We start from the raw sequence: 25140 nt of genomic DNA, 5'->3' as shown, positions 1-25140 counted from the left end.
GCCTGTCTCCCAAGAAAGACTTACAAGGGGATCTTAGAAAAGGGATTTTTTCTTTATTATAAACGGGCATAATGAGGCTCAGAGCATAATAAAGAGCCTTTCCCAAATCAGGGCCCAGTCCTGGGCTCTGGTGCTTAGAACCAGACTGATCTGCTTGACTCAGGGCTTCCCATCACCACTGACCCATGACAGAGGGCTGACTCGGTGATCGTGAAGGGCCTCCAAGCCTGAGTCCCAGCCAAACCAGATTTGTCAAGAGACACAAACTTGTCTCCACTGGCACGTGGGAGAGGGAACAGACTGTGTGCCTTATGGGCCACCCACAAGATGGGATTAAAATGTGCCACTCTGAAGCCATTCACCAGCCCCCGTCACCCGTTAGTCACTGGGCGAGCCCTGGGCATGACAGAACGTATTTTGTCCATCCCTCTTTGGGGTAGGGCATTGGATTGCAGAACTCCACTGGAAAACAACGGGACAAGATCTACTGGAAGGCTGGGAAGCTGAACCTACTTACCTAACTAAGAGATCGACCGGGCAGTGTCTGCTCTGCAGCTTGTAAGCGCTCAGGACAGTGTTCTGCGCACAGTAAGCACTTGAAAAATACCATTTATTGTTTGATTGTGTGGGACCAGATGGACACATTGATAAACAGTGGTCTAGATGATAATAATGATGATGGTATTTGTTAAACGCTTAGTATGTGCCAAGCACTGTTCTAAGCACTGGGGTGAATACAAGTTAATCAGTTTGGACAAAATCCCCATCCCACTTGGGGCTCATACTCTTAATTCCCATTTTACAGATGAAGGATCTGAGGCCCAGAGAAGTTAAGTAACTTGTCCAAAATCACAAGGCAAACATATGGCAGAGCCAGGATTAGAACCCAGGGCTTTCTGGCTCCCAGGTCTGTGTACTATCCATTAAGCCACACTGCTTCTCAGCGGCTGGAGAAATTCAGCCACCCTCTCTTCCAAGCAGTAATGCAGGCTAGAAGATCTGCCCTGGTGCTCTCCTCCCACCCCCGACTCTTGCTCTAAGCACCATTTTTGCGAGAGATGTAAGCGGAAGGTAACCAGCAGGACTCGACCCAGTCCAACTTCAATCTTTAGAACGAGGCTTTAAGGGCCAGAAGACCTCTTGGCTCAGTCAATCAATCACTGGTATTTACTGAAGGCTTACTATGTGCAGAACACCATACTAAATGCTTGGGAGAGTACGATGCAACAGAAATAGCGTATGCATTCCCTGCCCATAAAGAGTTTACAGTCTAGAGGACTCAGTGTCCTCAGCTCCTTCCTGTAGGCATGTGGGTCAAGGAACCATGAAAGGCAACGTATTTGTGTGGCACGGGGAACCAAATCCTGTCACTAAAAGATAACAATATGTGCCTGACTTCCATTCCGGGGAACGGCGCTTTTCCAGCTGAACACAGGCAGAATAAGCAGGAAACTCTTTACTCTCCGGACATGCATGCTCCTAGCAGGCAGAGTGCCTCCAGCTGGGCCCAGGATGGGAAGATTCCAAGCTGATAGAATAAAAGCCTGCGAGTTTTAGGGAGAATGGCTGGAGACAAAGGGAGACACAGGATGAGCCAGCCAGAAGTGACTTCTTCAAGGAGATGGATGTAAGTACCACATGAGCGCCCACTTCTTCATTCCCGGTCCCCAAGCCGGGGGTTGGCGGGCTGGACGTTCAGGGAGCGAACCTGTGGCTGCTTAGAGAGAAGGGGCAGTCAGGGGACCCCAAGAGTCTTCACATTGTTCCCCAGGGTGAAGGGAGGCTCAGCCTCAGATGGAAGAAAGCGATGGATGGAGATGGCCCTGTGGACCAGAAAGTGAGGGCCGGAGATGGGATGAGAACTCAGACCAAATGAGTCTTTCACAGTAAACCGGTGATGAGTTTGAGGTCCGTGGGGATGGAGCGATGAGGAGAGCTTGCTTGGCCCAGCGGCTAGAAGGGATGGGTTGTTTGGGCAGGAGCAGAAGCGGAAGAGGAAAAGGGTGGAGGGAAAGAAGGAATTGAAATCCTGGCTGTGACGGTTTGCCCTAGTGGTCTGAAGTGCTCTGAGTTAGGGATAAGAGGTGGTTAATTTAGAGAATTCATTCCCCAGAACTTGGATGGCTTTTCAGAATGCTAGAGGATGAACTCCAAAGCAACTGTGGGGAAAATGCACCTTGGAAAGGAAGTGACCAAGACCACAAGGCAGAGGGGAGCTCTTTGCCCGTCTGATGTCTCCTGGACCACCAGGCAGGGCACCGAGGCCTGGAGGGAAACAGAGTTGGGGCCAGGGTGGAGTCCCCAGTGGCAGATGATACACACCTCAGGACACGGCTTATCTCAAAGTGGGTCCTTTCAGCTCCTCCCTGCCCCAGTCTTTATTGCACCTGAGGATCTTCTGGAGAAGAGAACAGGCAGGGAGGGCCAGGATGGAGCTTCTGTGGAGACTTCCATCCGGTTAAACAAACGGCCCGAGCCCCATCCCTGTACCTCAACCCTCCAAATCCAGGCCCGAACCAAAAAGCAAGATGGTGGCAGAGACTCACCCATTGGAAGCAGGGAGAAGAAAGAGTAGTGGAGTGTTCCCTCATGGAGCTCAACTTGCTGATTTCTGCCTTCCCTGTTCAGACCAAGTTCCAGCGTCATTCAGCAGCGTTTCTCCTGCCTCTCCTCCTCCCACTTCAAAGTTCCGAAACCATGGCAAGCCACTCATTCTTTCCAGATATTTCAAACAATTCCGTAAGCAGTGGAGCTGGCAGAATTTGGGTACAGCCTCCAAAGGAGGGATCCAGCCAGAGGACAGCAAAAATCTCTCTAGAAGGGCATACTCTCCCACGCGCCTAGTACAGTGCTCTGTAAGCACTCAATAAATACCACTGACTGAAGAAATCTACTTAGGCCCACTTGCTAGGTGAGTCTAATTTACTACAGTGTGAAAAGACAGCAAACTTATATTACAAGTGCTTAGTACAGTGCTCTGCACATAGTAAGTGCTCAATAAATACTATTGAATGAATGAATGAATGAATGAGTGGGCTGGTGATAAATTCAACTTGTTTGGAAAGTTCAGCTAAACTCCCAAAGACGAGGTGTGGTAGTGTGGGCTAACTTTCTTTATAGAGGCAGTCCCTCTTTACTCTCCCCAGAACCACCTCCTCATTAGTCAGTCGGTCATATTTATTGAGCGCTTACCGTGTGCAGAGCACTGTACTAAGTGCATGGGAGCGTACGATATAACTCTAGGACAGACACATCCCGTAGTCCTCCGGGCGGTCTGCTGTTTCAGAGTCTTAGAGGCCATTTTCTGGGCCATCATCTCTAGAAGACCCACTTCTCTGCTCTGACTGACACAGGAACGCAGGAGCACATCAAAACCAAAAGCAGAGGTAAACGTGACGTTCGGGCGGGATCCCCGTCTGGGAGGGATAAGCCGGAGGGTGAGAGCCCAGAAAAAGGAGAAAAGAGGCTAGAAAAGAGGGGAGCGTTTCCCTTTCACGAGATCATTCACTCACACCCCCCCCCCCAAAAAAACCAGCGCAGTATTTGGGAAAATATATTTGGCTTCATGTCAACTACAGGTGACCGTCCTCCTGCGCAGGCCTGGAGCAGGTAAATGAGTGCGTGCACATGTAAATCTTACACACCTGACCACCTGGAGGGTGGACACACGAGATGTGACACAGCAGCAACAGGTATAACCAATAAATTAAGATATCGATCATATATATATATATATGTATATATAAAAAAACTCACTTTTTCCACAAAAAAGCACAATACTGTTATCACAAAATAATAATAATAATAATAATTACAATCCTAGCCACACAGGCTGTTCTGCTGCTAAAGTATCAGACAACAAGAAACACAGATCTGAGCGGGGCTGTGTGGTCTTCTGCCCCATCGTGACACCAAATTTATTCCCCAGAACCTTTCCAGCTGCCTGCCAAGCAGACAGGGGATGCAGAGTTTTTGTAGGCACGGCTGTGCCATCTGCTCGTTCTTCAGTCTACATTTTCTAGGAATAGAAGGGTAACCGTGTTTACCGTCCGTCCAAAATTAAAAAAAAAAAGGAAAAGCACGCACGCGAGAGAGAGCGAGAGACAGAGAGACAAAAGAGGCTTCTCTGGAAAGCAGCAAGTGTTCTCGCTTTGCAAAACGACACCACCTTTTCTTTTTTTCTTTTTTTTTTCTTTTTTCGACAAGCAGGAGTTGGCAAATGGAGACGGGTGCCTCAGAGAGCAGCAGAGCAGGGTGGGGTGGGATCTCGTGCTGCAAGGACAGCAGCCCTGGTGTGCATTAATGGGAGGGAGGAGGGCTGGAGAGAGACGCGCAGAGAGGAGCTTCTTACTCAGGTGGTCTGATGGCACAGAAAGGGTCTTTCCCCGGTAATCTGCAAGAGATGCAGGGAAGAGAGGGGTGAGCAGGGTTCATGCAGAACGACGTTCAGTGATGCTGATTCTCTCTGACCATGGCTAGGACCTGGATGCTTAGAACAGTGCCTGGCACACAGTAAGCACTTAACAAATACAATTATTATTATTATTATTGAGGGTTGGGAGCATCACTCCCTTGGCTTCCCTTCCTTCTCTAGACTCTAAGCTTGTTACAGGCAGGGAACGTGACCGTTAATTCTATTGTATTGTACTCTCCCAAGTGCTTATTACAGTGCTCTGCACATAGTAAGTGCTCAATGAATACCATTGATTGATTGATTTTTCTCCCTTTGGACCAGATTATTTGGGGTCATCCTCTGCGATCACTCCCAGGGTCACCAGCTTCTCTGGCAGAGACTGCATGGATGGTGGGGATGGGGAAGGGGCAAGGGAGAAGAAAAGAAGTGTGGCCTAGTGGATAGACCATAGGTTTGGGAGTCACAAGGAGCTGGGTGCTAATCCCGGCTACGCGACTTGTCTGCTGTATGACCTTAGGCGAGTCCCTTCACTTCTCTGGGCCTCAGTTACCTCATCTGAAAAATGAGGAAGACTCTGAGCCCAATGTGGGATAGGAACCGTGTCCAACCTGATTTCCTTGTATCTACCCCTGCGCTTAGTACGATGCCTGGCATATAATAAGCACTGAACAAATGCAATTATTATTAAATACCATAAAAAAAGAAGAGTTAGGGAATCCAGAAGCTCACTGACAGGGCTCCACCCCACCCTCCACACTGAGGGGTGGTCCCGAAGACCCCTGTAGGTTCCTCAGAGGCTCAGATATGTGACTTAGTGAGAAACAATGTGGCTTAGTGGTTAGAACACGGGCCTGGAGTCAGAAGGTCATGGGTTCTAATCCCAGCTCCACCACATGTCTGCTGTGTGACCTTGGGCAAATCATTTCACTTCTCTGGGCCTCAGTTCCCTCATCTGTAAAATGGGGATTAAGAGTGTGAGCTCCTTGTGAGACAGGGACTGTGTTCAACCAGGTTAACTTGTATCTACCCCAATGCTTAGAACAGTGCTTGGCACACAGTAAGTACTTAACAAGCTCCATAATTATTATTCACACCTGAGAAACAGCATCTCCGCCTCCCACCGAAAATAGTGTGAGTCTCCATGGGTGGCGGCTTCAACCATCAACCACAGGTCAGATCATTTGGTCCCATATCAGTTGCCCACTTCCCCATTCCCAGTCCCCATGCTGGGGGTTGGGGGGCTGGATGCTCAGGGAACAAACCTGTGGCTACTTAGAGAAGGGGCAGTCAGGGTGTGGGGCAGGGGACCCCAAGAATCTTCACATTGTTCCCCAGGGTGAAGGGAAGCTCAGCCCCAGATGGAAGAAAGCGATGGACGGAGACGGCCCTGTGGACCGGAAGGTGAGGGCCGGAGGTGGGATGAGAAATCAGACCAACTGAGCCTTTCGCAGTAAACTGGCGATGAGTTTGAGGTCCGCGGGGGTGAAGCGATGAGGAGAGCTTGCGTGGCCCAGCGGCTAGGAGGGATGGGTTGTTTGGGCAGGAGCAGAAGCGGAAGGGGAGAAGGGTGGAGGGAAGGAGGGAATGGAAATTCTAGCTGAGATGGCTTGCTCTGGCGGTCTGAAGTGTTCTGAGTTAAGGAAAAGAGGTGGTCAACTTAGAGAATTCGTTCCCCCAAGCTGGGATGGGTTTTCAGACTGATATAGGGCCAAAAGACTGCAGAGGAAGGTCCTGGAACCCCCTTCCCTGGAGACTTTTAAGAATAACAAGCATTTCAACTGAGTGAGCTGGGAGAGACCCAGAGGGAGAGCCCAAGATTAAATGACCTCCCGGCTCCACTGCCAGTCTATTGTATGACCTTGGGCAAGTCACTTTCGCTTCTCTGTTCCTTGGGGGCCTCATCTGCAAAAGTGTGGATTCAATGCCTGTGCTCCCTCCTACTTGGAGTGTGAGCCCCATGTGGGACCTGATTATCATGTATCTAACTCAGTGATTGGAATGGTGCTTTATACATAGTAAGAGCTTAACAAATACCAAAACTATTATTATCCTGAGTTCCACTTCTCGTTGTATAATTCCAAAGGTGAATATGAGGTCTCTGGCAAGCGGCCAACCTCCATCACATCCTCATTCATCCCTCGATATCTTGGCTCCTTTTATCTCCCTTAATAATAATGGTAACTGTGGTATTTGTTAAGCGCTTACTATGTGCCAGGCACTACTCTAAGCGCAGAAGAGGATACCAGCAAATGGGGTTGGGCACAGTCCCTGCCCCATTCAATCCCCATTTTACAGATGAGGTAACTGAGGCACAGAGAAGTGAAATGGCTTGCCCAAGGCCACACAGCATTCATTCATTCAATCGTATTTATTGAGCACTTACTGTGTGCAGAGTACTGTACTAAGCACTTGGAAAGTACAATTCAGCAGCAGAGAGACTATCCCTGCCCACACTGGGCTCAGACAAGGGTCACAGCCGGGATGAGAATTCATGACTTTATGATTCCCAGGCCCGTGCTCTATCCACTCCGCCATGCCGCTGGAAGGGCCCCGGGGTGTATAGGTGACTGTTAATTCACCTCTTTTCTAAACTGCAGAAACATGGCAGGTCCCCAGAGGCTGAAAGCCCCCCACCCGCCTTATGCTTACCACAGCTCCAGCCCCCGAACTATACGAGTCCATCGTAGAGAGACAGGGCCTGTACAATGGATGGATCAGCCTTCGAGCCCTCCTGGAATTCTTGGAGTGTCAGCTTCCCATCTGCATTCTGAAAACAGAAGCCCCAGGGTTGGGGGTCAGAGCAGAGTCCCTCCCCGCCCCCAGATTTTTAAATAATAACAATAATGATAATAATAATAAAAATAATGGTTTTTGTTAAGCACTTACTATGTGCCAGGAGCTGTACTAAGCACTGGGGTAGATTCAAGCTAATAGGGTTGGACACAGTCTCTGTCCCATGTGGGGATAACTGTCTCAATCCCCATTTTGCAGATGAGGTAACTGAGGCACAGAGAAGTGAAGTGACTTGCCCTAAGTCACACAGCAGACAGCTGCTCCCATTGGGAACCGGAGGGGGCCTAGAGATGGCTTCAGCGATCTCTACCCTGAGGTGCAAAGTGTCCCATTAATTAACCTGATTAACTCGTTGCTATCCCAGTGCTTAGAATAATGCTTGGCACATGGTGAATGCTTAACAAGCAACGTAATTATTATTATTATTTTTATTAGAGACCTCTTCCCTTGGGCCAGAAACTCCACCCAGTGGGGCAGGATTTTGCTTTACCGAGTTGGGGAAGGATAGAAGGAGAAGGCCCTGAGGCTCAGGCTAAAGGGTGAGGGAGGTCAGAGGTCAACAGTGTCACCCGCCCCTTACCGCAGCACACAAAGTGGGCAAAAGCAGCCGACCCTGACCTTGTCCATCATGGCAAAAATCCGGTCCACCCTCTTCTCGGGAGTGTTCTCCTCCTCCGGGAGCTCAACGGTGTTGCCCTGTGGGAGCCAAGGGAAGAGAGTCAAGACCACCATCACTTGCTGCTACCTCCAGCTTGTGCCCCCAGGCTCTCTGCACCTCAATCTCCAGAGAAGGTTCTCTGTCCCCTTGCCCCCTCCCAGAACTGGCTCAATTCCCATTAGGCAGGTGGAAGGGCCGGAGACAGGGATAGGTCTGGATCTGTTTTCCTCCCTCCAACTCTGGCCTGTTGCCCCAGCTGCCTTACCCCTTCTCACGGCCACCTTTCTAGCTCAACTCTGCTCTCCTGGTTGCTGACGTCTCCTTCGTCCCCCAGTTGATCTTTGCCACCCTACCGCCTTACCACTATCATCTTCTCCTCCCTGTGCCTTCTCCCCACCTCCACCCCACTCAACCCCCTGGGGTCCACACACCTCAGAGAAGCATTCCAGCCCCCACTTGCCTGAGCTGTGACTCACTGAGCAATTATGGGCAGCAGGTTGCTTTCCCCAGAGAGCAGTTCCTCGGCTTCCCCGCACCAGACAGCGAGCCACTCCACTCGGTCGGAAGAAACACCACTCCCCGCCCTGCCTCCAGCCTTCTCTGGTATTCTAAATCCTCCGGGGCCAACCTACTCTTCCCCTCCCCTCTCCCGGACCGGAGACGTCTTACCACCATCTGGTAAATGGCATCGACAATGTCTAGCATTTCGTTCCGCGTAATGTAACCATCGTTGTCCAAGTCGTACAGTTTAAACGCCCCTAGAAATGGAAACGGCAGGATTTCGCCCTGGGAGTTCGGACCAGCTCCTGAAGACCCTTCTCCTCCCTCCTGAGAGGGGTTGTTTCCTTCTTTCCATCTTGGAGACAGGGACATGGAGGGCCTGGCTAGACTGTAAGCTCATTGTGGGCAGAGAATAGGTCTGTTATATTGTTGTGTTATACTCTCCCAAGCGCTTAGTGAATGCTCTGCTCATATTAAGCATTCAGTAAGTATGATTGATTGACTCCAGTCAGTGAGTCAATCATATTTATTGAGCGCTTACTATGTGCAGAATACTGTACTAAGAGCTTGGGAGAGTACAATATAACCATATAATGGACACGTTCCCTGCCTACAAGGAGCCTTCAATCTAAAGGGGGAGACAGATGGCTGGGGTTCGGAAGAGCTGGCTCAAGAAGCCCAAATCACAGCGCAAGCCAGATTCAGCAGTAGGGTTAGGATCCAGGTCTGTTGTCCCATCAGCCCTGGCCTCGGCCCTCCTGCCTCTCTTCAGAAAGCAGTGACGTGCCCACCCCTCACTGCCACACCTGGCAGGAGAGCTTTACCTGAATAAGATCCCCCTACCACCTTGCCAGTCTTCCACCGGTCAAAGCCAGGCAAGACGAGGGAAGACCAGACCAGGCCAGACCAGGCCAGACCAGATCAAATCAGGCCAGGCAGGGAGTCGGGACTGCCCTCCACTGAGTACCCGAGCCATTCTACCCTCAGGGAGATTCTGTTCAGATCAAAATTGAAAGGCATTTGTTGACTTACACCGTAGTTTCTCGTCCAGGGTCCCTCGAGAGGTCACAGACAGAGCCTGGATGAACTCGGAGAATTCAATCCTTCCGTCCTTCAAAAAGAGGAGCCCCACCTTTCGTCAGAGGGGCCCAGAGAGAACCCACCGCTCACCCCCTCAGCTGGGACCCGCTACTCACACGTGGCGGCTGCAGGCAAGGGTCAGTCTACTAACTTCTAGTCTTCCCTCCCCAATGCTTAGTACAGTGTTCAGCACAGAGTAAATGCTCAGTAAATACTATTGATTAATTGACTTTACGACCTCGGATCACCATCCCAGACTGGTCACCCCATTTAAAGGATTAAACCTTATTCCCTAATCATCATCATCCAGGGAAGAGTTCAATATTTGTACCCAGGCAGATTTCCATAGCAAAGAGTAGGAATCGATGGACAAGCCAGAGGCTATGTGCCTGCTCTCCCAAGATGGTGCGGGAGAAGGGCAGAAACTCAGATGTTGATAGCTATAGCATCAGCTCAAACCTCATTCTTCAAGGGGTAGTCAATCAATTAATCAATCATTTATATTGAGCACTTATTGGGTGCAGAGCACTAAACCAAGACCTTGAAAAAGTACAATATAATAGAGTTGGTGACTCTTTTATAGAATTGGCTGAAAAGCAGCACAGCCTAGTAGAAAAAGCATGGGCCTGAGAATCAGAGGACCTGGGTTCTAATCCTAGCTCTGACACTTGCCTGCTGCGTGACCTTGGGCAAGTCACTTCACTTCTCTGTGCCTCAGTTACCTCATCTACAAATTGGGGGTTAAGACCGTGAATCCTATGAAGAACAGGGACTGTATCCAACCTGATTTTCTTGTATCTGCCCCAGTGCTTAGTACAGTGCCTAGCACATAGTAAGCACTTGACAAACATTAAAGAAAAGTTGGTAGGCATAACCCCTGCCCACAAGGAGCTTATAGTCTACAGGAGAGACAGACATTAAAATAAAGAATAGATAGGGGAAATAAGAGTATAAGCATATTTATACTCCCTCCCCCACCAGACTGTAAGCTGGTTGTGGGCAGGGACTGTCTGTTTATTGTTGTATTGTACTCTCCCAAAGTGCTTAGTACAGTGCTCTGCACACAATAAGTGCTAAATAAATACTATCGAATGAATGTTTATATAAGTGCTGGGGGGCTGGGGCTGGTATCAATTTAGGACAGGGACTGTGTCCAGCCCGATTTGCTTGTATCCAACCCAACACTTAGTAGAGTGCCTGGCACATAGTAAGCACTTAAGAAATACCCCAATTATTATTAAGGGATACACAGCCAAGTGCACAGCTGGCGGTGAGAAGAGTGAAGATAGAGGAAATGAGGGCTTAGTTAGGGGAGGACTCTTGGAAGAGGTATGACTTTTGGAGGGGTTGGAGGGTGGAGAGAGTGGTGGGCTGTCAGATATGAAGGGAGAGGGAATTCAAGGCCCCCAAGGGAGGACATGATCAAGGGGTTGGCGGTGGGATAGATGAGATCGAGGTGGAGTGGATTAGTGCAGTGTGGGGGCTGGGCTGTAGTGAGATAGTAAGGTGACTTAGGAGTGATTGAAGTAGGGTGATTGATGGCATAGAGTTTCTTTTTGATGCAGAAGGGGATGGGCAATCACTGGTGTTTTGAGCAGGATGGGCGGCACAGTAGGTTATCCTCTAAGACTGATGTCTTAATGGGTAAACAGAAAGGATCCTGCTCTGTATTCTAGGGAAGTCATGCATGGACACTTGGGCCATTTTGACCTGAGAATTCTGGAAATATCAGATAATCAGGTCCATAGATGGCTCACAGTCTAAGTAGGAGGAAAAACAGGTTGAGGGAACTAAGACACAGAGAAGCTAAGTGAATTGTCCAAATTCACACAGCAGGTAAGTAATAATGTTGGTATTTGTTAAGCGCTTACTATGTGCTGAGCACTGTTCTAAGCGCTGGGGTAGACATAGGGGAATCAGGTTGTCCCACGTGGGGCTCACAGTCTTAATCCCCATTTTACAGATGAGGGAACTGAGGCACCGAGAAGTTAAGTGACTTGCCCAAAGTCACACAGCTGGCAAGTGGCAGAGCCGGGGTTCGAACCCATGACCTCTGACTCCAAAGCCCGTGCTCTTTCCAGTGAGCCACGCTGCTTGTGGCAGAACCGGGAAGAGATAGACTGAATGATTGATTAGAACCCAGGTCTTCTGACTCTCAGGCCCACGCTCTTTCCACTAGGCCACACTGCTTCTCTACTTCTTCATGGATGCTTCCTCTCTCCCATTACCCTGTCACTCACCATCCCAGGGGCATTACTATACTAATAAATAGATAAACCTAGTGAAATCAATACCCTCTATTCATCTGCATAGGGAGAGGGAGAAAGAGAGAGAGAGTTAGGTTTCAGGTGGGAGGGAGTTGAGAGAAGAAGCTTGAAAAGGACATTAGAAAGCTGCAGAATGAAAAATGCAAGGGTGAGAGAGAAAGAGAATGAGAGAGCTATAAGGGAGAGAGACAGAAAAACAGAAAAAAGAACATGTGCATAGCCCCAGTGCAGTATTGCGCTGAGCTGATTACACACAGTAAATACATTCCATCTGATGGGGCGCTTACACTGAAGGAGAATGTTTCCACAGGCTAAATGGATGCACTATAAAACCCACCAAGGCTTATGAAAAATGTCAACTGGCCGCAGCAGGATAGGGAGAGTCAATTCTTGGATTCTTTCCTGGACTGATTAGTTTGTGGATACAAGAACCAAAATACCAAGGGATGGCAGGCCATAGGAGAACTAAAATGCAAACAGAAAATCTTCTCTGTGTACAAAGAAAACTGAAAAAGTTGCTCCAGCAAAAAGACTGGGTGGAGGGAGGGAAAAGCATCCAGACCTTAACCTCATTTGAACTTGGCCACGATGGATCCTCGATTCCTGAGGTGTTAAAGCAGTTTTGCACCCATCTAGTGGCTCGCCCACATTTATCTTACCTCTTGGTATTTCCTGCTGGAGGATGGTGAGTTAGAAAGGAATTTTGGTGAAGGGATGTTTTAAAAAGAGGAGTTGGAGGGAAGTGGTCAACTACTCCCAGGCTCATGACAGAGTGTCTTCCCCTTCCACTAAATCAAATTTTCCTATTCCTTGTCTTTTTAAACAAATTGGGAAAAATCACTGGCTCACTCTGGGAGGTGTCAGGGACAGACTAAAGAGTGTTCTGATTTCGTGCCCCAGGAAGGGAAAGTTTGGGTTTTGTTTTTTTTCACAGCTCAGAAAGTTAGCAGTGAGTGGGTGTTGCTTTATCATTTCAGAAGGAGTAGGAGCTGCAGAGCCGGTCTATGGGGGAAGAGGAGCGCGGGGGCGGGGATTGCTCAGCGCGATCAATCAGCAAACTCACTTTGTTTTCGTCGAAGACGTTGAAAACAAATGTGGCAAATTTGGTGGGGTCGCCAAAGGGGAAGAATTGCTTGTAGATCTTCTGGAATCCGGCTGCATCCAGCTGTCCACTGGGGCAGTCCTTGATGAAGCCCTTGTACCTGAAGAAGAGGAGAGACAATAAAAAGGATTCAGCCACCTCCATTGATGAGCCAGCTTCTCCCAGAAACTCTCTGGATATCAAGCCTCTTTGGAAGCCGAGTGGTAAGAGCCCAAGCTTGGGAGTCAGAGGACCTGCATTTTAATCCCTGTTCTGTTAAATGCTTGCTGTGAATATTTCTCTGTACCTCAGTTCTTCTGTTCTCCTTCTTAAACTTTGAGCATCATGAGGGTCAGGGACTATGCTCAACCTAATTGCTATACCCCAGCACTTAGGAGAGTGACACACAGTAAACACTTAACAAATACCATAAAAAAACCTTCTTCCTGGCCACTGGAATATCATCCCATGAGTTACTGCTCTGGGTTTCCTCTTGCATCCTCAGCAGAATCCATGAACCTTCAGGGGACTTCACTGACCATCAGGAAGCAGAAATTGTTATCTTTGGGCATTTGATAGTCACTACATCCTAAACCCCACAGCACTTACGTACATAACTTTAAATCATATATTATAAATTATTTACTTATAATAATGTCTGTCTCTCCCTCTAAACTGTCAGTTCGTTGTAGGCAGGGAATGTGTCTGTTATATTGTTAAATTGTACTCTACCGGGCACCTAGTATAGTACTCTGCACACTATAAGCACTCAATAAATATGATTGACTTACTAAACACTTAGGAGAGAACAATAGAATCAGAAGGGCCAATTCCTAGGTGGGAGTATTAGCTTAGATAGGGAAACTGAGGCATACAAAGAGTGCTTTGGCCCAGGTTACCCAGAAAGTCAAAGGAGAAGCTGTGTTTGATCCATGTCTCCCCTTCTAGACCGTAAGCTCACTGTGGGTAGGGAACTTTTCTCTCAACTCTGTGGTATTGTAGTCTCCCAAGCACTTGGTATGGTGCTCTGCCCGCAGAAAGCACTCAATAAATACCATTGATTGATTAAATACTGTTGATTGATTTGAGACACCCAAAAGTGTTCAGGGTGCTGATTCACCTAGGAGTACAATCTCTTGTCTTGGGACCAGAGAACCAGGACAGGAAAGGAAGAAGGACTTAAGGAAAGTCATTTGGAAGCTCAAGTTCAGGGCCCTGGCAGTCCCGTGCTTCATATTCATGCATTATTATTGTTATTCTTATAATAATAATGGTATTTAAGCGCTTACTATGTGCCAGGCACCATCGTTATGGCATTTGTTAAGCCCTTACCATGTGTCAAGCACTGTTCTCAGCACTGGGGTAGATGCAAATTAATCAGTCCTTATCCCACATGGGGCTCAGAGTCATAAAAGGAGGGGGAACAGGTATTTAAACCCCATTTTACGGTTGAGAAAACTGAGGCCCAGAGCAGTAAAATGACTTGCCCACGGTCACACAGCAGGAAATTGGCAGAGTCAGGATTAGAATCCAGTCCTTCTGACGTCATCAAAGCAACCAAGGATGGAATATGTTGTCACACTGGGACCATCACAGGACAAACCCATGGCCCCCGCAAGCTCCAGCTTCAATTGACTGACAGCAGCAGTTTACAGACTACAATATTCTAATCCTCCTAGACCTCTCAGCTGCCTTGGACAATGCTGACCACTCCCTTCTCCTTGAAACCTTATCCAACCTTGACTTCACTGACCCTATCTTCTCTTGGTACTCTTCCTATCTCTCTGACGGCTCCTTCTCAGTCTCTCACAGGCTCCTCTGCCTTTCACCCTCTGACAGTGAGGGGGAGGGGATCCCTCAAGATTCAGTTCTGGGCCTCCTTCTAGTCCCTATTTATCTAGACCCACTGCCTTGGAGAACTCATTCTCTCCCACAGCTTCAACTACCATTGCTATGCAGATGATTCCCAAATCTAAATCTCCAGCCTTGAGTGTTCTCCTTCTCTGCAAACTCACATTTCCTCCTCCTTTCAGGACAGCTCCACCTGGATGTCCTGCCAACACCTCAAATTTCACATGTCCAAAACTGAACTCCTTATCATCTCACCCAAATCCTGTCCTCCCCTTTTTCCCCCATTACTGTAGACAATACCACTACCTTCGTATCTCACAAGGCTGAAACTCTGCTGTTGTCCTAGACTCATCGCCCTCAGACTGCTACCACACTGCACTGATCCAAGCACTTTTTCTATCCCGCCTTGACTACTGCATCTCCCTCCTTCTCTCCCAGCACCCCTAGACTGTAAGCTCCTTGTGGGCAGGGAATATGTCTGTCTCTTGCTGTATTGTACTCTCCCAAGCACTTAGTACAGTGCTCTGCACACTGTAAGTGCTCAAAAAATACGATTGAATGAATAAATTAATCTTTCTGTTCCAGTCCAAACTTCACTTTGCTTCATGGATCATTTCCCCCCTAAGACTGATGTCTTAATGGGTAAACAGAAAGGACCGTGCTCTGTATTCTAGGGAAGTCACGCATGGACACTTAGGCCATTTTGACCTGGGAATACTGGGAATATCAGATAATCAGGTCTACAGGGGGCTCACAATCTAAGTAGGAGGAAAAACAGGTAGAGGGAACTAAGACAGAGAGAAGCTAAGTGACTTGTCCAAGTTCACACAGCAGGTAAGTGGCAGAACTGGGAATAGGTAGATTGAATTACTGATTAGAACCCAGGTCTTCTGACTCTCAGGCCCACGCTCATTCAGTCCATGTCTCCCCATTCCTCAAGAGCCCCAATCAAACAGAAACTCCTTACCTTTGCCTTTAAAGCACTCAGTCAACTCACCCCCTCAAACCTCACCTCACTGATCTATTACAGTCCAGCCTGCACACTTTGTTTCTCTAGTGCCCACTTATTCAGTGTGACCCAAACCCTTTCCCATGTCCTCCCCGTAATCTGGAACTCCCTCCCTCTCTATATATGCCAAAAACCACTCTCCCCATCTTCAAAGGTCACATCTCCTCCAAGAGGGCTCCCCTGATTAAGGCCTCTTTTCCCCAGCTCCCTCTCCCTTCTGCATTTTCTGTGCACTCGGATCTGAGATCTTTGGGCATCTGATATTTGTCCCACCGTCAACCCCACAGCACTTATGTACCTATCTTTAAATGATATATTTTACAATATTTATATATATTAATGTCTGCCTCCCCTCTCTAGACTATAAGCTTGTTGGGGGGCAAGGAGCATATCTGCTGATTCTGTTGTATTGTCCCAAGACCTCAGTACAGTGCTCTGCACATAGTAAGCAGTCAATAAGTACCATCAATCGATTGATTACAGGGCACCTCTTTCTCCCACAAAGGTTGAAACTTGGGCCCAGTGTCACAACTGTCACATCCTAAACAAGGCCCTGCCCCCTTGGCCATTCCAGGCTCTGGGTAACGTCTGTAACACAGAAGGACTCGCTCTCCTCCCACTCACCACACTGGGCACTGCTCATATCTGTAGGTACAGATCTGTAAACTGTAATTCATTTATATTCACTGATTTATTTATCTCCCCCTCCATTCATTCAGTCGTATGTATTGGACACTTCCTGTGAGCAAAGCACTGTACTAAGTGCTTGGAAAATACAATTCAGCAACAAATAGAAGGCCTTAGTACAGTGCTCTGCACACAGGAAGCGCTCAGTAAATACGACTGACCAACTGACTCCTCTAAGATGGCATCTACCCCTACGCGTGCGGAGATCCCGGCTGGAACCTCCGCTCTGTGGAGACATCGGCAGAACGGAGCAAATGTCACCGAAAGCTCCCTCATCCTGCCGCCCGACAGTCATGGTTGATGGGGTCCGGAGATGCTCGAGTGGCACATTAGAAACTGCAAGCACGGTGCCAGGTAATTGCTCTTTCAATAATGACAGCCGATGGGGGAGGGCAGACAGGAGCAGGGAAGCACCATTAACCCTCAGAGTCAATGCGTGGGCTAAAAGCATGAGAGGAGTCTGGTCGTCTAATGGGAAAAGGGCACCTGACGGAGGCAGAGTCCCCTGCAGAGAGCACTCAGTGGGCTTTGTTTTGTCACCACTTCCAGAGATGGCATCCCTCTTAGCAGAGAGCCCAGTTAAAGTTAATATATGCCTGAAATTCTATGTCCTCATTCTTCAAAGCCACCTGAAGAGTTTCATTTATATTATCTCATTTCTCCTAACATCCCAGGGGCCTGTGAGATACCATCCTATTATACTAATTATGCAGGTAGGGGAACAGAAGCAGAGAGATAGGGATTGTCTCTATTTGTTTCTGAGTTGTACTTTCCAAGCGCTCAGTACAGTGTTCTGCACACAGTAAGTGCTCAAAAAATATGATTGAATGAATGAATGAATGAATGAGACATTGAGTGACTTGGAGAAGGTCACACAGTCTAATCAACAGAGCCAGGACTAGAACCCAGGTCAGCAGAGGACTGTCTACTCGGTCTCAAATGAGATCCCAAGTGCTTTCGAACCTCATGTTCCTGCCAGCCCAGCCCCACTTCATCTGTTCACAGTGAATTGCTCTTGGTCCTAAATCTGTAACCCTGAGCAAAACTGAATTAACCTTTCTCTAAAGGACTTTAACTCGCATGATCTAATTTTTCCCTATGTACCATCCCTGAGAAGTAGGCAACGAAACTTTTATTTTAGAGAAGCAGTGTGGCTTAATGGAAAGATCCTGGATCTGGGAGTCAGAGACCTTGGGCAAGTCACTTCACTTCTCTGTCCCTCAGTTACCTCATCTGTAAAATAGAGATTAAGACTGTGAGCCCTATATGGGACAGGGACAGTGTCCAACCTGATAATCTTGTATCTACCCCAGTGCCTGGCACATAGTAAGTACTTAACAAATACCATTTTAAAAAAAGGAGGAAATGAAGCGACCCAGAGAAAGTGGCCATATTGCCCTAAGTCACCCAGCAGAAAAACTGGAATAAGAACATAGAATAAATGACTTGATTACAACCTTTAAATCTCCCAGTGGCTATGCTAAATTCCTGAAATACTCTAGTTGAGAGTGGCTAGGACACTTATGGGGAAGGAAAACAGGTTTTCTCTGAAAACCTAAAGCAAATTAATAATGAAAATATTGGAATTATTAGTCATTCTAGATTGTAAATTCATTGTGGGCAGGGAACATTTCTGCCAACTCTATTGTATCATACTTTCTCAAGCACTTACTACAGTGCTCTTCACACAGTAAGCACTCAATACCCATAGTACAAAGAACTAGGGAGATATAACACAATCAGTTGGACAGTTCCTGACCCACATGGGGTTCAGAGTTTAAGGGGGAGGATAAACAGGTCCTGAACCCCATTTTTCAGGTGAGGAAACTGAGTTACAGAGAAATGAAATGACTTGCTCAAGGTCATAAGTCAGGCACATGGTGGAGTCCAAAAGGTCTCCACAGTCTCAGTTCTGTAATCGCTTTCCCCTTGAAACACTGAAGCTGCAATGAAATTGTAAAGTCATTATCACTTACGCCACTCTACTACTGGAGCAAATGATGTAATTTCCTAAATTTAGGTGCTGCCATGAAATGTAGATGCCCAGCATCTAAGTGCATTCCCTCTTCTTTCAATGGCAGTGATTAAAAGTTTCCTTCCTAGAAGCTCTGGGGACCAGGGCTTTACTGCTATACTGGCAGATAATTAATTCCTGAAACCAGCAGCAGAAAAGCCTCCTCCCACTTCTGGTGAAGGATGGCTGAATGGGGAAGTATGCTCCAGGAAGCTGAGAATGGTTTGAATGAGAAACCTGCTGCTGGAAAAGACGTTATTTGGAGGTCAGTGCATCATAGGATTTGGGGTTCCCTGATAAGGCTCGATAAATATGATTGACTGATTGACTAAATGATAATAATATATTGCTTCCGGGGGGGGCCCAGTGGTAGAGCAGGACTGAGAGTCAGAAGTACCTGCGTTATAATCCTGGCTCCACTATTTGTCTGCTGTGTGACCTTGGACAAGTCATTTTATTACTCTGTGCCTCACTTCCATCATTCATTCATTCATTCAAACATAGTTATTGAGCACTTAATGTGGGCAAAGAGCAGTACTATGTACTTGGGAGAGTACCATATAACAATAAATGGACACATTCCCTCCTTTATCTGTAAAATGGGGATTAAGACTCTGAGCCTCATGTTGGACATAGACTGTGTCCAACATACCTGTCAGCTGTGTGACTGTGGGCAAGTCACTTAATTTCTCTGTGCCTCAGTTCCCTCATCTGTAAAATGGGGATTAAGACTGTGAGCCTCATGTGAGACAACCTGATTACCCTGTATCTACCCCAGCACTTAGAAGAGTGCTCTGCACATGTAAGTGCTTAGCAAATATCAACATTATTATTATTATTACCAGCTTGTATTTACCCCAGCATTTAGTACAATTCCTCTGGATAGGTTTAGTACAATGTCTGGCACACAGTAAGCATTTACCAAATACCATAAAAAGGGCTCAGATGTAAGCCCGTGGAGTTCCCCCATCAGACTTTATCCACACTCTCATTACTGTTACTGAAGCCCCAAGAATTCAGAGAGTAAGTTCAAAGCTTAGGAGAACAACCCTAATAATATCCCCTTATCACTGTGATCGGTATTTTGTTCATTTATACGTTGTCAGTCATATTTATTGAGTGCTTACTGTGTGCAAAGCACCGTACTAAGTGCTTGGGAGAGTACAATATAACAATAAACAGGCACATTCTCTGTCCACACAAGCTAATAGTAATAATAATAATGATAGTGATGGTATTTGTTAAGAGCTTACTATTTATCCAGCACTGTTCTAAGCACTGGATTTGAGCCCTGCTGTTGGTCCAGAGGCTAGAACCCTGCTCTGGGAATGAGGAGAACTGTGTTCTAGTCCCAGTTTGCCTGTAGCTGACAAATCCGGGCGAAAATCACCCCTGTCTGCCTTCTCACTCGTTGTCATCTATGTCCCAGTGGGATCGTGCCTGGCAGGGAGGAGAAAGTGTGAGTAGCACTGAGCAGGCTAATAGTACTACCGTAAATTCCTCTGAACAGATTCCCCATCCTGAAGCCTTGGTCCCACGCCTCATCCATTTTTCCAGAGGGAGGCCCCATCATCAATAGAAAATGCTGGGTCGTCTCCAGCCGGGCCGTCTTGCAAGCAACCACCCAAACCTCCTGTGGAGGGACTGAGGGGCTAAACAGTTTGGGCTGTGGGACTTGCTTAAGGAGAGTCCATTTCGCAAAAAGCTAAGGGCTGATTTCTGCTCCTGGCAAGGAACCGGAAACCCAAAGACCTATCCCTGCATTTCCTAGGGCGGGAGCTATAAAAGTAGCTGCGTTTTCTCATTTTTACTCTCTCCGATGAATAAGCATCTTAATTGGCCCCTCTACACAGTGAACGATCATTTAACCACTCTGCCGATTTGTAATGTTTACAAGAGAAACTCGGGCCCAGGCGATAAGAGTGTGAAGTTTCTGCGGATTTTCCCGTCAATTCCAATCCTCCTCTGGTTAAACTGAAGCTTGTGAATATTGGGCCTGGGAGAATAGAGCACTCTTTTAAAATATATCCTGATATCCTAATCCTTCTGCTGATTGACTTCCGGAGCCTTTAAATGATATGCTAGTGTTTCCAATTCTTATCCCTCTGGTTCAGCAGGGTAGGGATTTTGGAATTCATTCAAAACATCTCGACGAGGTTATCAGAACCCAACACCAGATTAGTGGAAAAGAACATAAATTGATGACATCAACAATCTGCGTAACTAGCAAAGAGAGGGTGGACGAATAAGCTATCTTCGTGGGCTGGTGAAAGCTTTGTATTTATTGTCATGGCTAACTCCTACCTTACCTCCTTCATTTCCCACTACAACTCAGCCTGCACAGTTTGCTCCTCTAATGTCCACCTACTCACTGTACTTGGATCTCATCTATCTTGCTGCTGACCTCTCACCCACGTCCTGCCTCTGGCCTCAATTGTTCTCCCTCTTCACATCTGACAGATGATCACTGTCCCCACCTTCAAAGCCTTATTGAAAGCATATCTCCTCCAACGGGCCTTCCCCAAATAGACCTTGATTTCCTCTTCTCCCACTCCCTTCTGAGTCACCCTTGAACTTGGATACGTGCCCTTTATTCACCCCTCCCTCAGCCCCACAACACTTTTGCAAATATCCATTATTCATTTATTTATATTATTGTCTGTCTCCCCTTTTAGTCTGTAAATTCACTGGTGGGCCGGCACCATGTCCACCGATTCTGTTATGTTGTACCCTTCCATATGCTTAGTACAGTGCTCTGTTCACAGTAAGTGCTCAATAAATATGATTGATTACAGAATACTGTACTAAGCACTTAGGAGAGTACAGTGCAACTATAGTACCATGATCTGTGAAAAGGAAATCACCAGGTCTCATCCCTAGCTTCGAGAAGCAGCATGGCCTAGTGGAAAAAGCATGGGCCTAGGAGTCAGAAGGACCTGGGTTCTAATCTTGGACCCACCACTTGACTGCTGTGTGGCCTTGTGCAAATCATTTAACTTCTCTGGGCCTCAGTTATCTCATCTGTAAAATGGGGATTAAGACTGTGAGCCCCATGTGGAACAGGGACTGCATTCAAACTGATTAGCTTGTATCTACCCCAGCACTTTGTACAGTGCCTGGAATATAATAAGCACTTAACAAATACAATAAAAAAGAGGGGGTGAGAAAGAGTGTGGTCTTATGAGCAAGACCCTTGGGTCCCCTGGGAGGTAGTTCCACACAATCTCCAGAGGGAGCAAATTCACATTTCTCACTGCTGATTATGCCTAAGACTTGAATCAATCAATCAATCAATCAATGGTATTTACTGGGCACTTGCTTTGTGCAGAGCACTTCATTAAGCACTTGGGAGAGTTCAAAATAACAGAATAGACACTCTCCCCGCCCACAACAAACTCTAAGTCTAGATGGGGAGACAAACATTAAAATAAATTATGGAAATGTGCAATAAATAGTTCTGTGGGGTTGAAGATGGGATGAGAGATTGGAATTTTCAGATCCCAATCTTCTCAAGGAATTTTCTGCATCCCTGCTTTGAGAATGAATAATCTGCCCAGACCTGCAACACTTATGTGAGGAAGTGTGGAATTAAAGACAACAGCAATATATCTCAGTTGAATGTGATCTCATTTTTTTGTAAGGGGTACAATGAGGAAGCAATGCCTGAGCTAATCGGTCAATCAGTGGTATTTATTGAAAGCACAGTATGTGGAGAGCACAATTCAACAGAGTTGGCAGACATGTTCCCTGCCCACAATGAATGTACAGTTTAGAGTTTGAACCAGGCTTCAAACTTTCTTCTTTGCACCTCCCCCCTACCACCACCTCTCTCTGTCTCTCTCTCTTTCTCTTCCTCTCCCTCACCCCCACTAAAATGATGATTGGGAACATTTCTCCAACCTTCCTTTTTATTTTCAAGCAGAAAATGCAGCGTCAAATCCCCAGAAGACCAAATGAAACAAAGTGAGTGAATACCAGAGCGATAAGGCAAAAGAGACGGATGAATTTGATTCCCCAAATTGAGATGGTAGATAAACTTTCTGGTGGTTTAAATATGCATCAGCTGAAGGGCACTTGTGTGGTGTAAGCAAGTCCCCTGTGTTTATTTTTTGTACAGTAATGAACGCAAGTGGCATTTGAGGTTCCACCTTGGACCAATTTCCCCACAAATACCACCAGATTATCTCCCTCTATCATGTTAGCCACTCGAACTGTCAATGAGACTTTTTAATTGCCACACTTCTGATTTCAGGTTGAGATTGGCACCATATCTACCACTATCAAAATGCCCGGTACACTGAAGGAAAAGGGAGAGTAGGGAAGCTTCAGATAAGCCAACCGGGCTGATTCTAAAGAAACTAGACATTCAGACATCCAGCCACCCAGTTTTATATTAGGCAATCTGGTTTTCAGCTGCTCCACTTCCTCTCTCGCACTGACACAGAACTGGATGCTTTTCTGTCTTTTTTCAGTGCCTCCACCCCCTACAGATCCAGCCGCCCAGTCCTGGAGTTCCCTCCCTCCTACTGAGACTGGGGGTCCCATGTGAGAAGGGGATTGTGTCTGACCTGATTATTGTGCATCTTACCCACAGCGTTTAGTACCACACTTCACCTGTAGTAAGCACTTAAATACCACTATCGTTATTAGTAGTAGTATAATCGTGCCAGAGTTCCTACAGATCAGGGAGGGAAATGCAAGGGCTTTGGAACAAGGGGTGGGCTCTGGGTATGTGAAATCAGCATACTTCTGCAAAATGGCACACATGATATCAGCATGATACACCATGTGCTGCCGTGGCCCGTGTGTCATCACGTGCATTTCTTTGTCCCTCCAAGTGGCCACCCTCCTAGAGATCACTTACATTTTTCAAGCCTCAAAATTCTACCCAGCCCAATCCCCTGCCTCACACCCAACCATGACCAGAAAACCTGTCCCAGCTCCACTCTTACCCAAGTGGGTAGGTCCTGCCTGGAAAACTGTGGGGGTGAAAACAATAGTTTTACCCTCTCGACCAAACACCACCAGCCTCCAGAGTGTCAGCTCCTTCACCCAGCTCCCTCTGTCCCCCAGATCTCTCGCCAAGGGCTAATTCTGTAGGAGCTGCTTCTACCATGCTAATGAATGGAGGAGAGGCCCAAAATAAAAGAAAATGAAGTGTGGCCTCTATTTGCAATCAGCACATCCAGCTGGGATGGCTGCCGACTGCTAACTTGGCATGCAGTCCTCCTATTATCTTTTCAAACAACTCTCACTTTCTGTCGCATTTCCCTCCCAGCTTCGGCTCACTGCCTCGAGGCCTCGCCACAATGCAGAGGGAGGATCTGGCAAACACACGTGATTAGGAATTCCCCTCCCTTCCCCTCACCCACGCAACCCACCAGTTTTCTGGTCTGCCTATGCAGGCTTTGGGGGTGACGAATGTCTCCCCCTGGGCAGACTGTAGTTGTGCCAGACACCTGTGTGCCCAAGGATTCTGTGCTGGCATGGAGAGCGCAGGCTTTTCAGCTTCTCCCTGGACTCTGGCCTGGCCAGCTCCTGTCTTCTCTCATTGTGTTGTTGCCGTCTTGAATAAAGTGTGATGGTTTTATACCCAGAGATGGGAGACCAGCTGTTCTCCATCTCCCCTGAAGTCTGACCAAGATGAAATAAGCCTGAAACTGCAGCTTGGGCTCCTGTGGAACGGCCCCGGCTCCCTTTGTGGCTGACTGCAGAACTATTATTATTATAATTATGGTAATTGTTAAGTGCTTGTTATGTGTCAAGCACTTTTCTAAGCTCTGGGGTAGATACAAGTTAATCAGGTTGAACAAAGTCCCTGTCCGACATTGGATTCTCGGTCTAAACAGAAGGGAGAACAGGTAATGAATCCCATTTTACAGTTGAGAATATCGAGGCACAGAGAAGTGAAGTGACCTGCCCAAAGTTACACTGCAAGCAATTAGCAGGTTTTAGAACCCAAGTCCTTTGACTCCTAAATCTGTGCTCTTTCCACTAGGCCATGTTACTTCTCAGACAGACATTCCTCTTATCAGTATGATTATTATTATGGTACTTGTTAACACATAATGTGTGCCAAGCACTGTTCTAAGCTCTGGGGAAGGTATGAGTTAATTTGATTGGACACAGTCCTTGTCTCACGTGGAGCTCACAGTCTCTTAATAATAATCATATCATTATTATTATTATTATGGTACTTGTTTAGCACTTACTATGTGTCAAGCGCTGTTCTAAGCACTGGAGTAGATACAAGTTAATCAGGTTGGACAAAGTCTCTGTTCCACTTGGGCTCACACTCATAATCCTCCTTTTCCAGATGAGGGAACTGAGGCACAGAAAAGTTAGGTGACTTGCCCAAGGTCACACAGCAGACATGTGGCAGAGCCAGAATTAGAACCCAGGTCCTTCTGACTCCCAGACCAGTGCTCTATCCACTAAGCCATTCCCAGGACCACTCAGGTGGGGGTCCTATCTGAAGTCAGCGGGACAGACCAAATGACCTCCCAAAGCCCCATATAGCCCTAGATTCCATGAAAATAAAAGTCACAACCCAGCCATTCCAGGATCTATTCAGCTCTCCCCAGGCTACTCGGTTCTTATTTCCAAGCCCAGGCCCCTCTAGCCCCAGTGCTTAGTGCAGCTTCGTAAGCAGCCCCGTGTCTTCTTACTATACGCCTGAGTTCACTCGTCTTGTGCCTCCTGAGAAGAGAAGGCTGGGAAAAATGCCAACTGCCGGCCCAGTGTGGGAACAGTGTTCATTTGTGTGGCTGCTCTGACTTGCAGAG

General features: G+C 47.2%; 1 protein-coding gene across 1 annotated transcript in view; it reads right to left on the bottom strand.

Annotated features, from left to right (window-relative positions):
* Window positions 1–3540: 3540 nt before the first annotated feature.
* Window positions 3541–25140, bottom strand: part of NCS1 (neuronal calcium sensor 1) — a 94446-nt gene continuing 72846 nt past the window's right edge. The window contains exons 4-9 of the mRNA XM_039911769.1: window positions 12777–12915; window positions 9399–9477; window positions 8535–8623; window positions 7826–7903; window positions 7064–7181; window positions 3541–4393 (exon numbers count right to left, since the gene is read on the bottom strand). Coding sequence (XP_039767703.1) covers window positions 7083–7181; window positions 7826–7903; window positions 8535–8623; window positions 9399–9477; window positions 12777–12915 — 484 coding nt within the window. The 3' untranslated portion in view covers window positions 3541–4393; window positions 7064–7082. The remainder of the gene's footprint in view (window positions 4394–7063; window positions 7182–7825; window positions 7904–8534; window positions 8624–9398; window positions 9478–12776; window positions 12916–25140) is intronic.

The sequence above is a fragment of the Ornithorhynchus anatinus genome, chromosome 4 (genome assembly GCF_004115215.2).
Source record: "Ornithorhynchus anatinus isolate Pmale09 chromosome 4, mOrnAna1.pri.v4, whole genome shotgun sequence".
NCBI classification, from domain to species: domain Eukaryota; kingdom Metazoa; phylum Chordata; class Mammalia; order Monotremata; family Ornithorhynchidae; genus Ornithorhynchus; species Ornithorhynchus anatinus.
The sequence above is the reverse complement of the archived record's forward strand: the minus strand, read 5'-3'. Positions and strand labels throughout refer to the sequence as shown.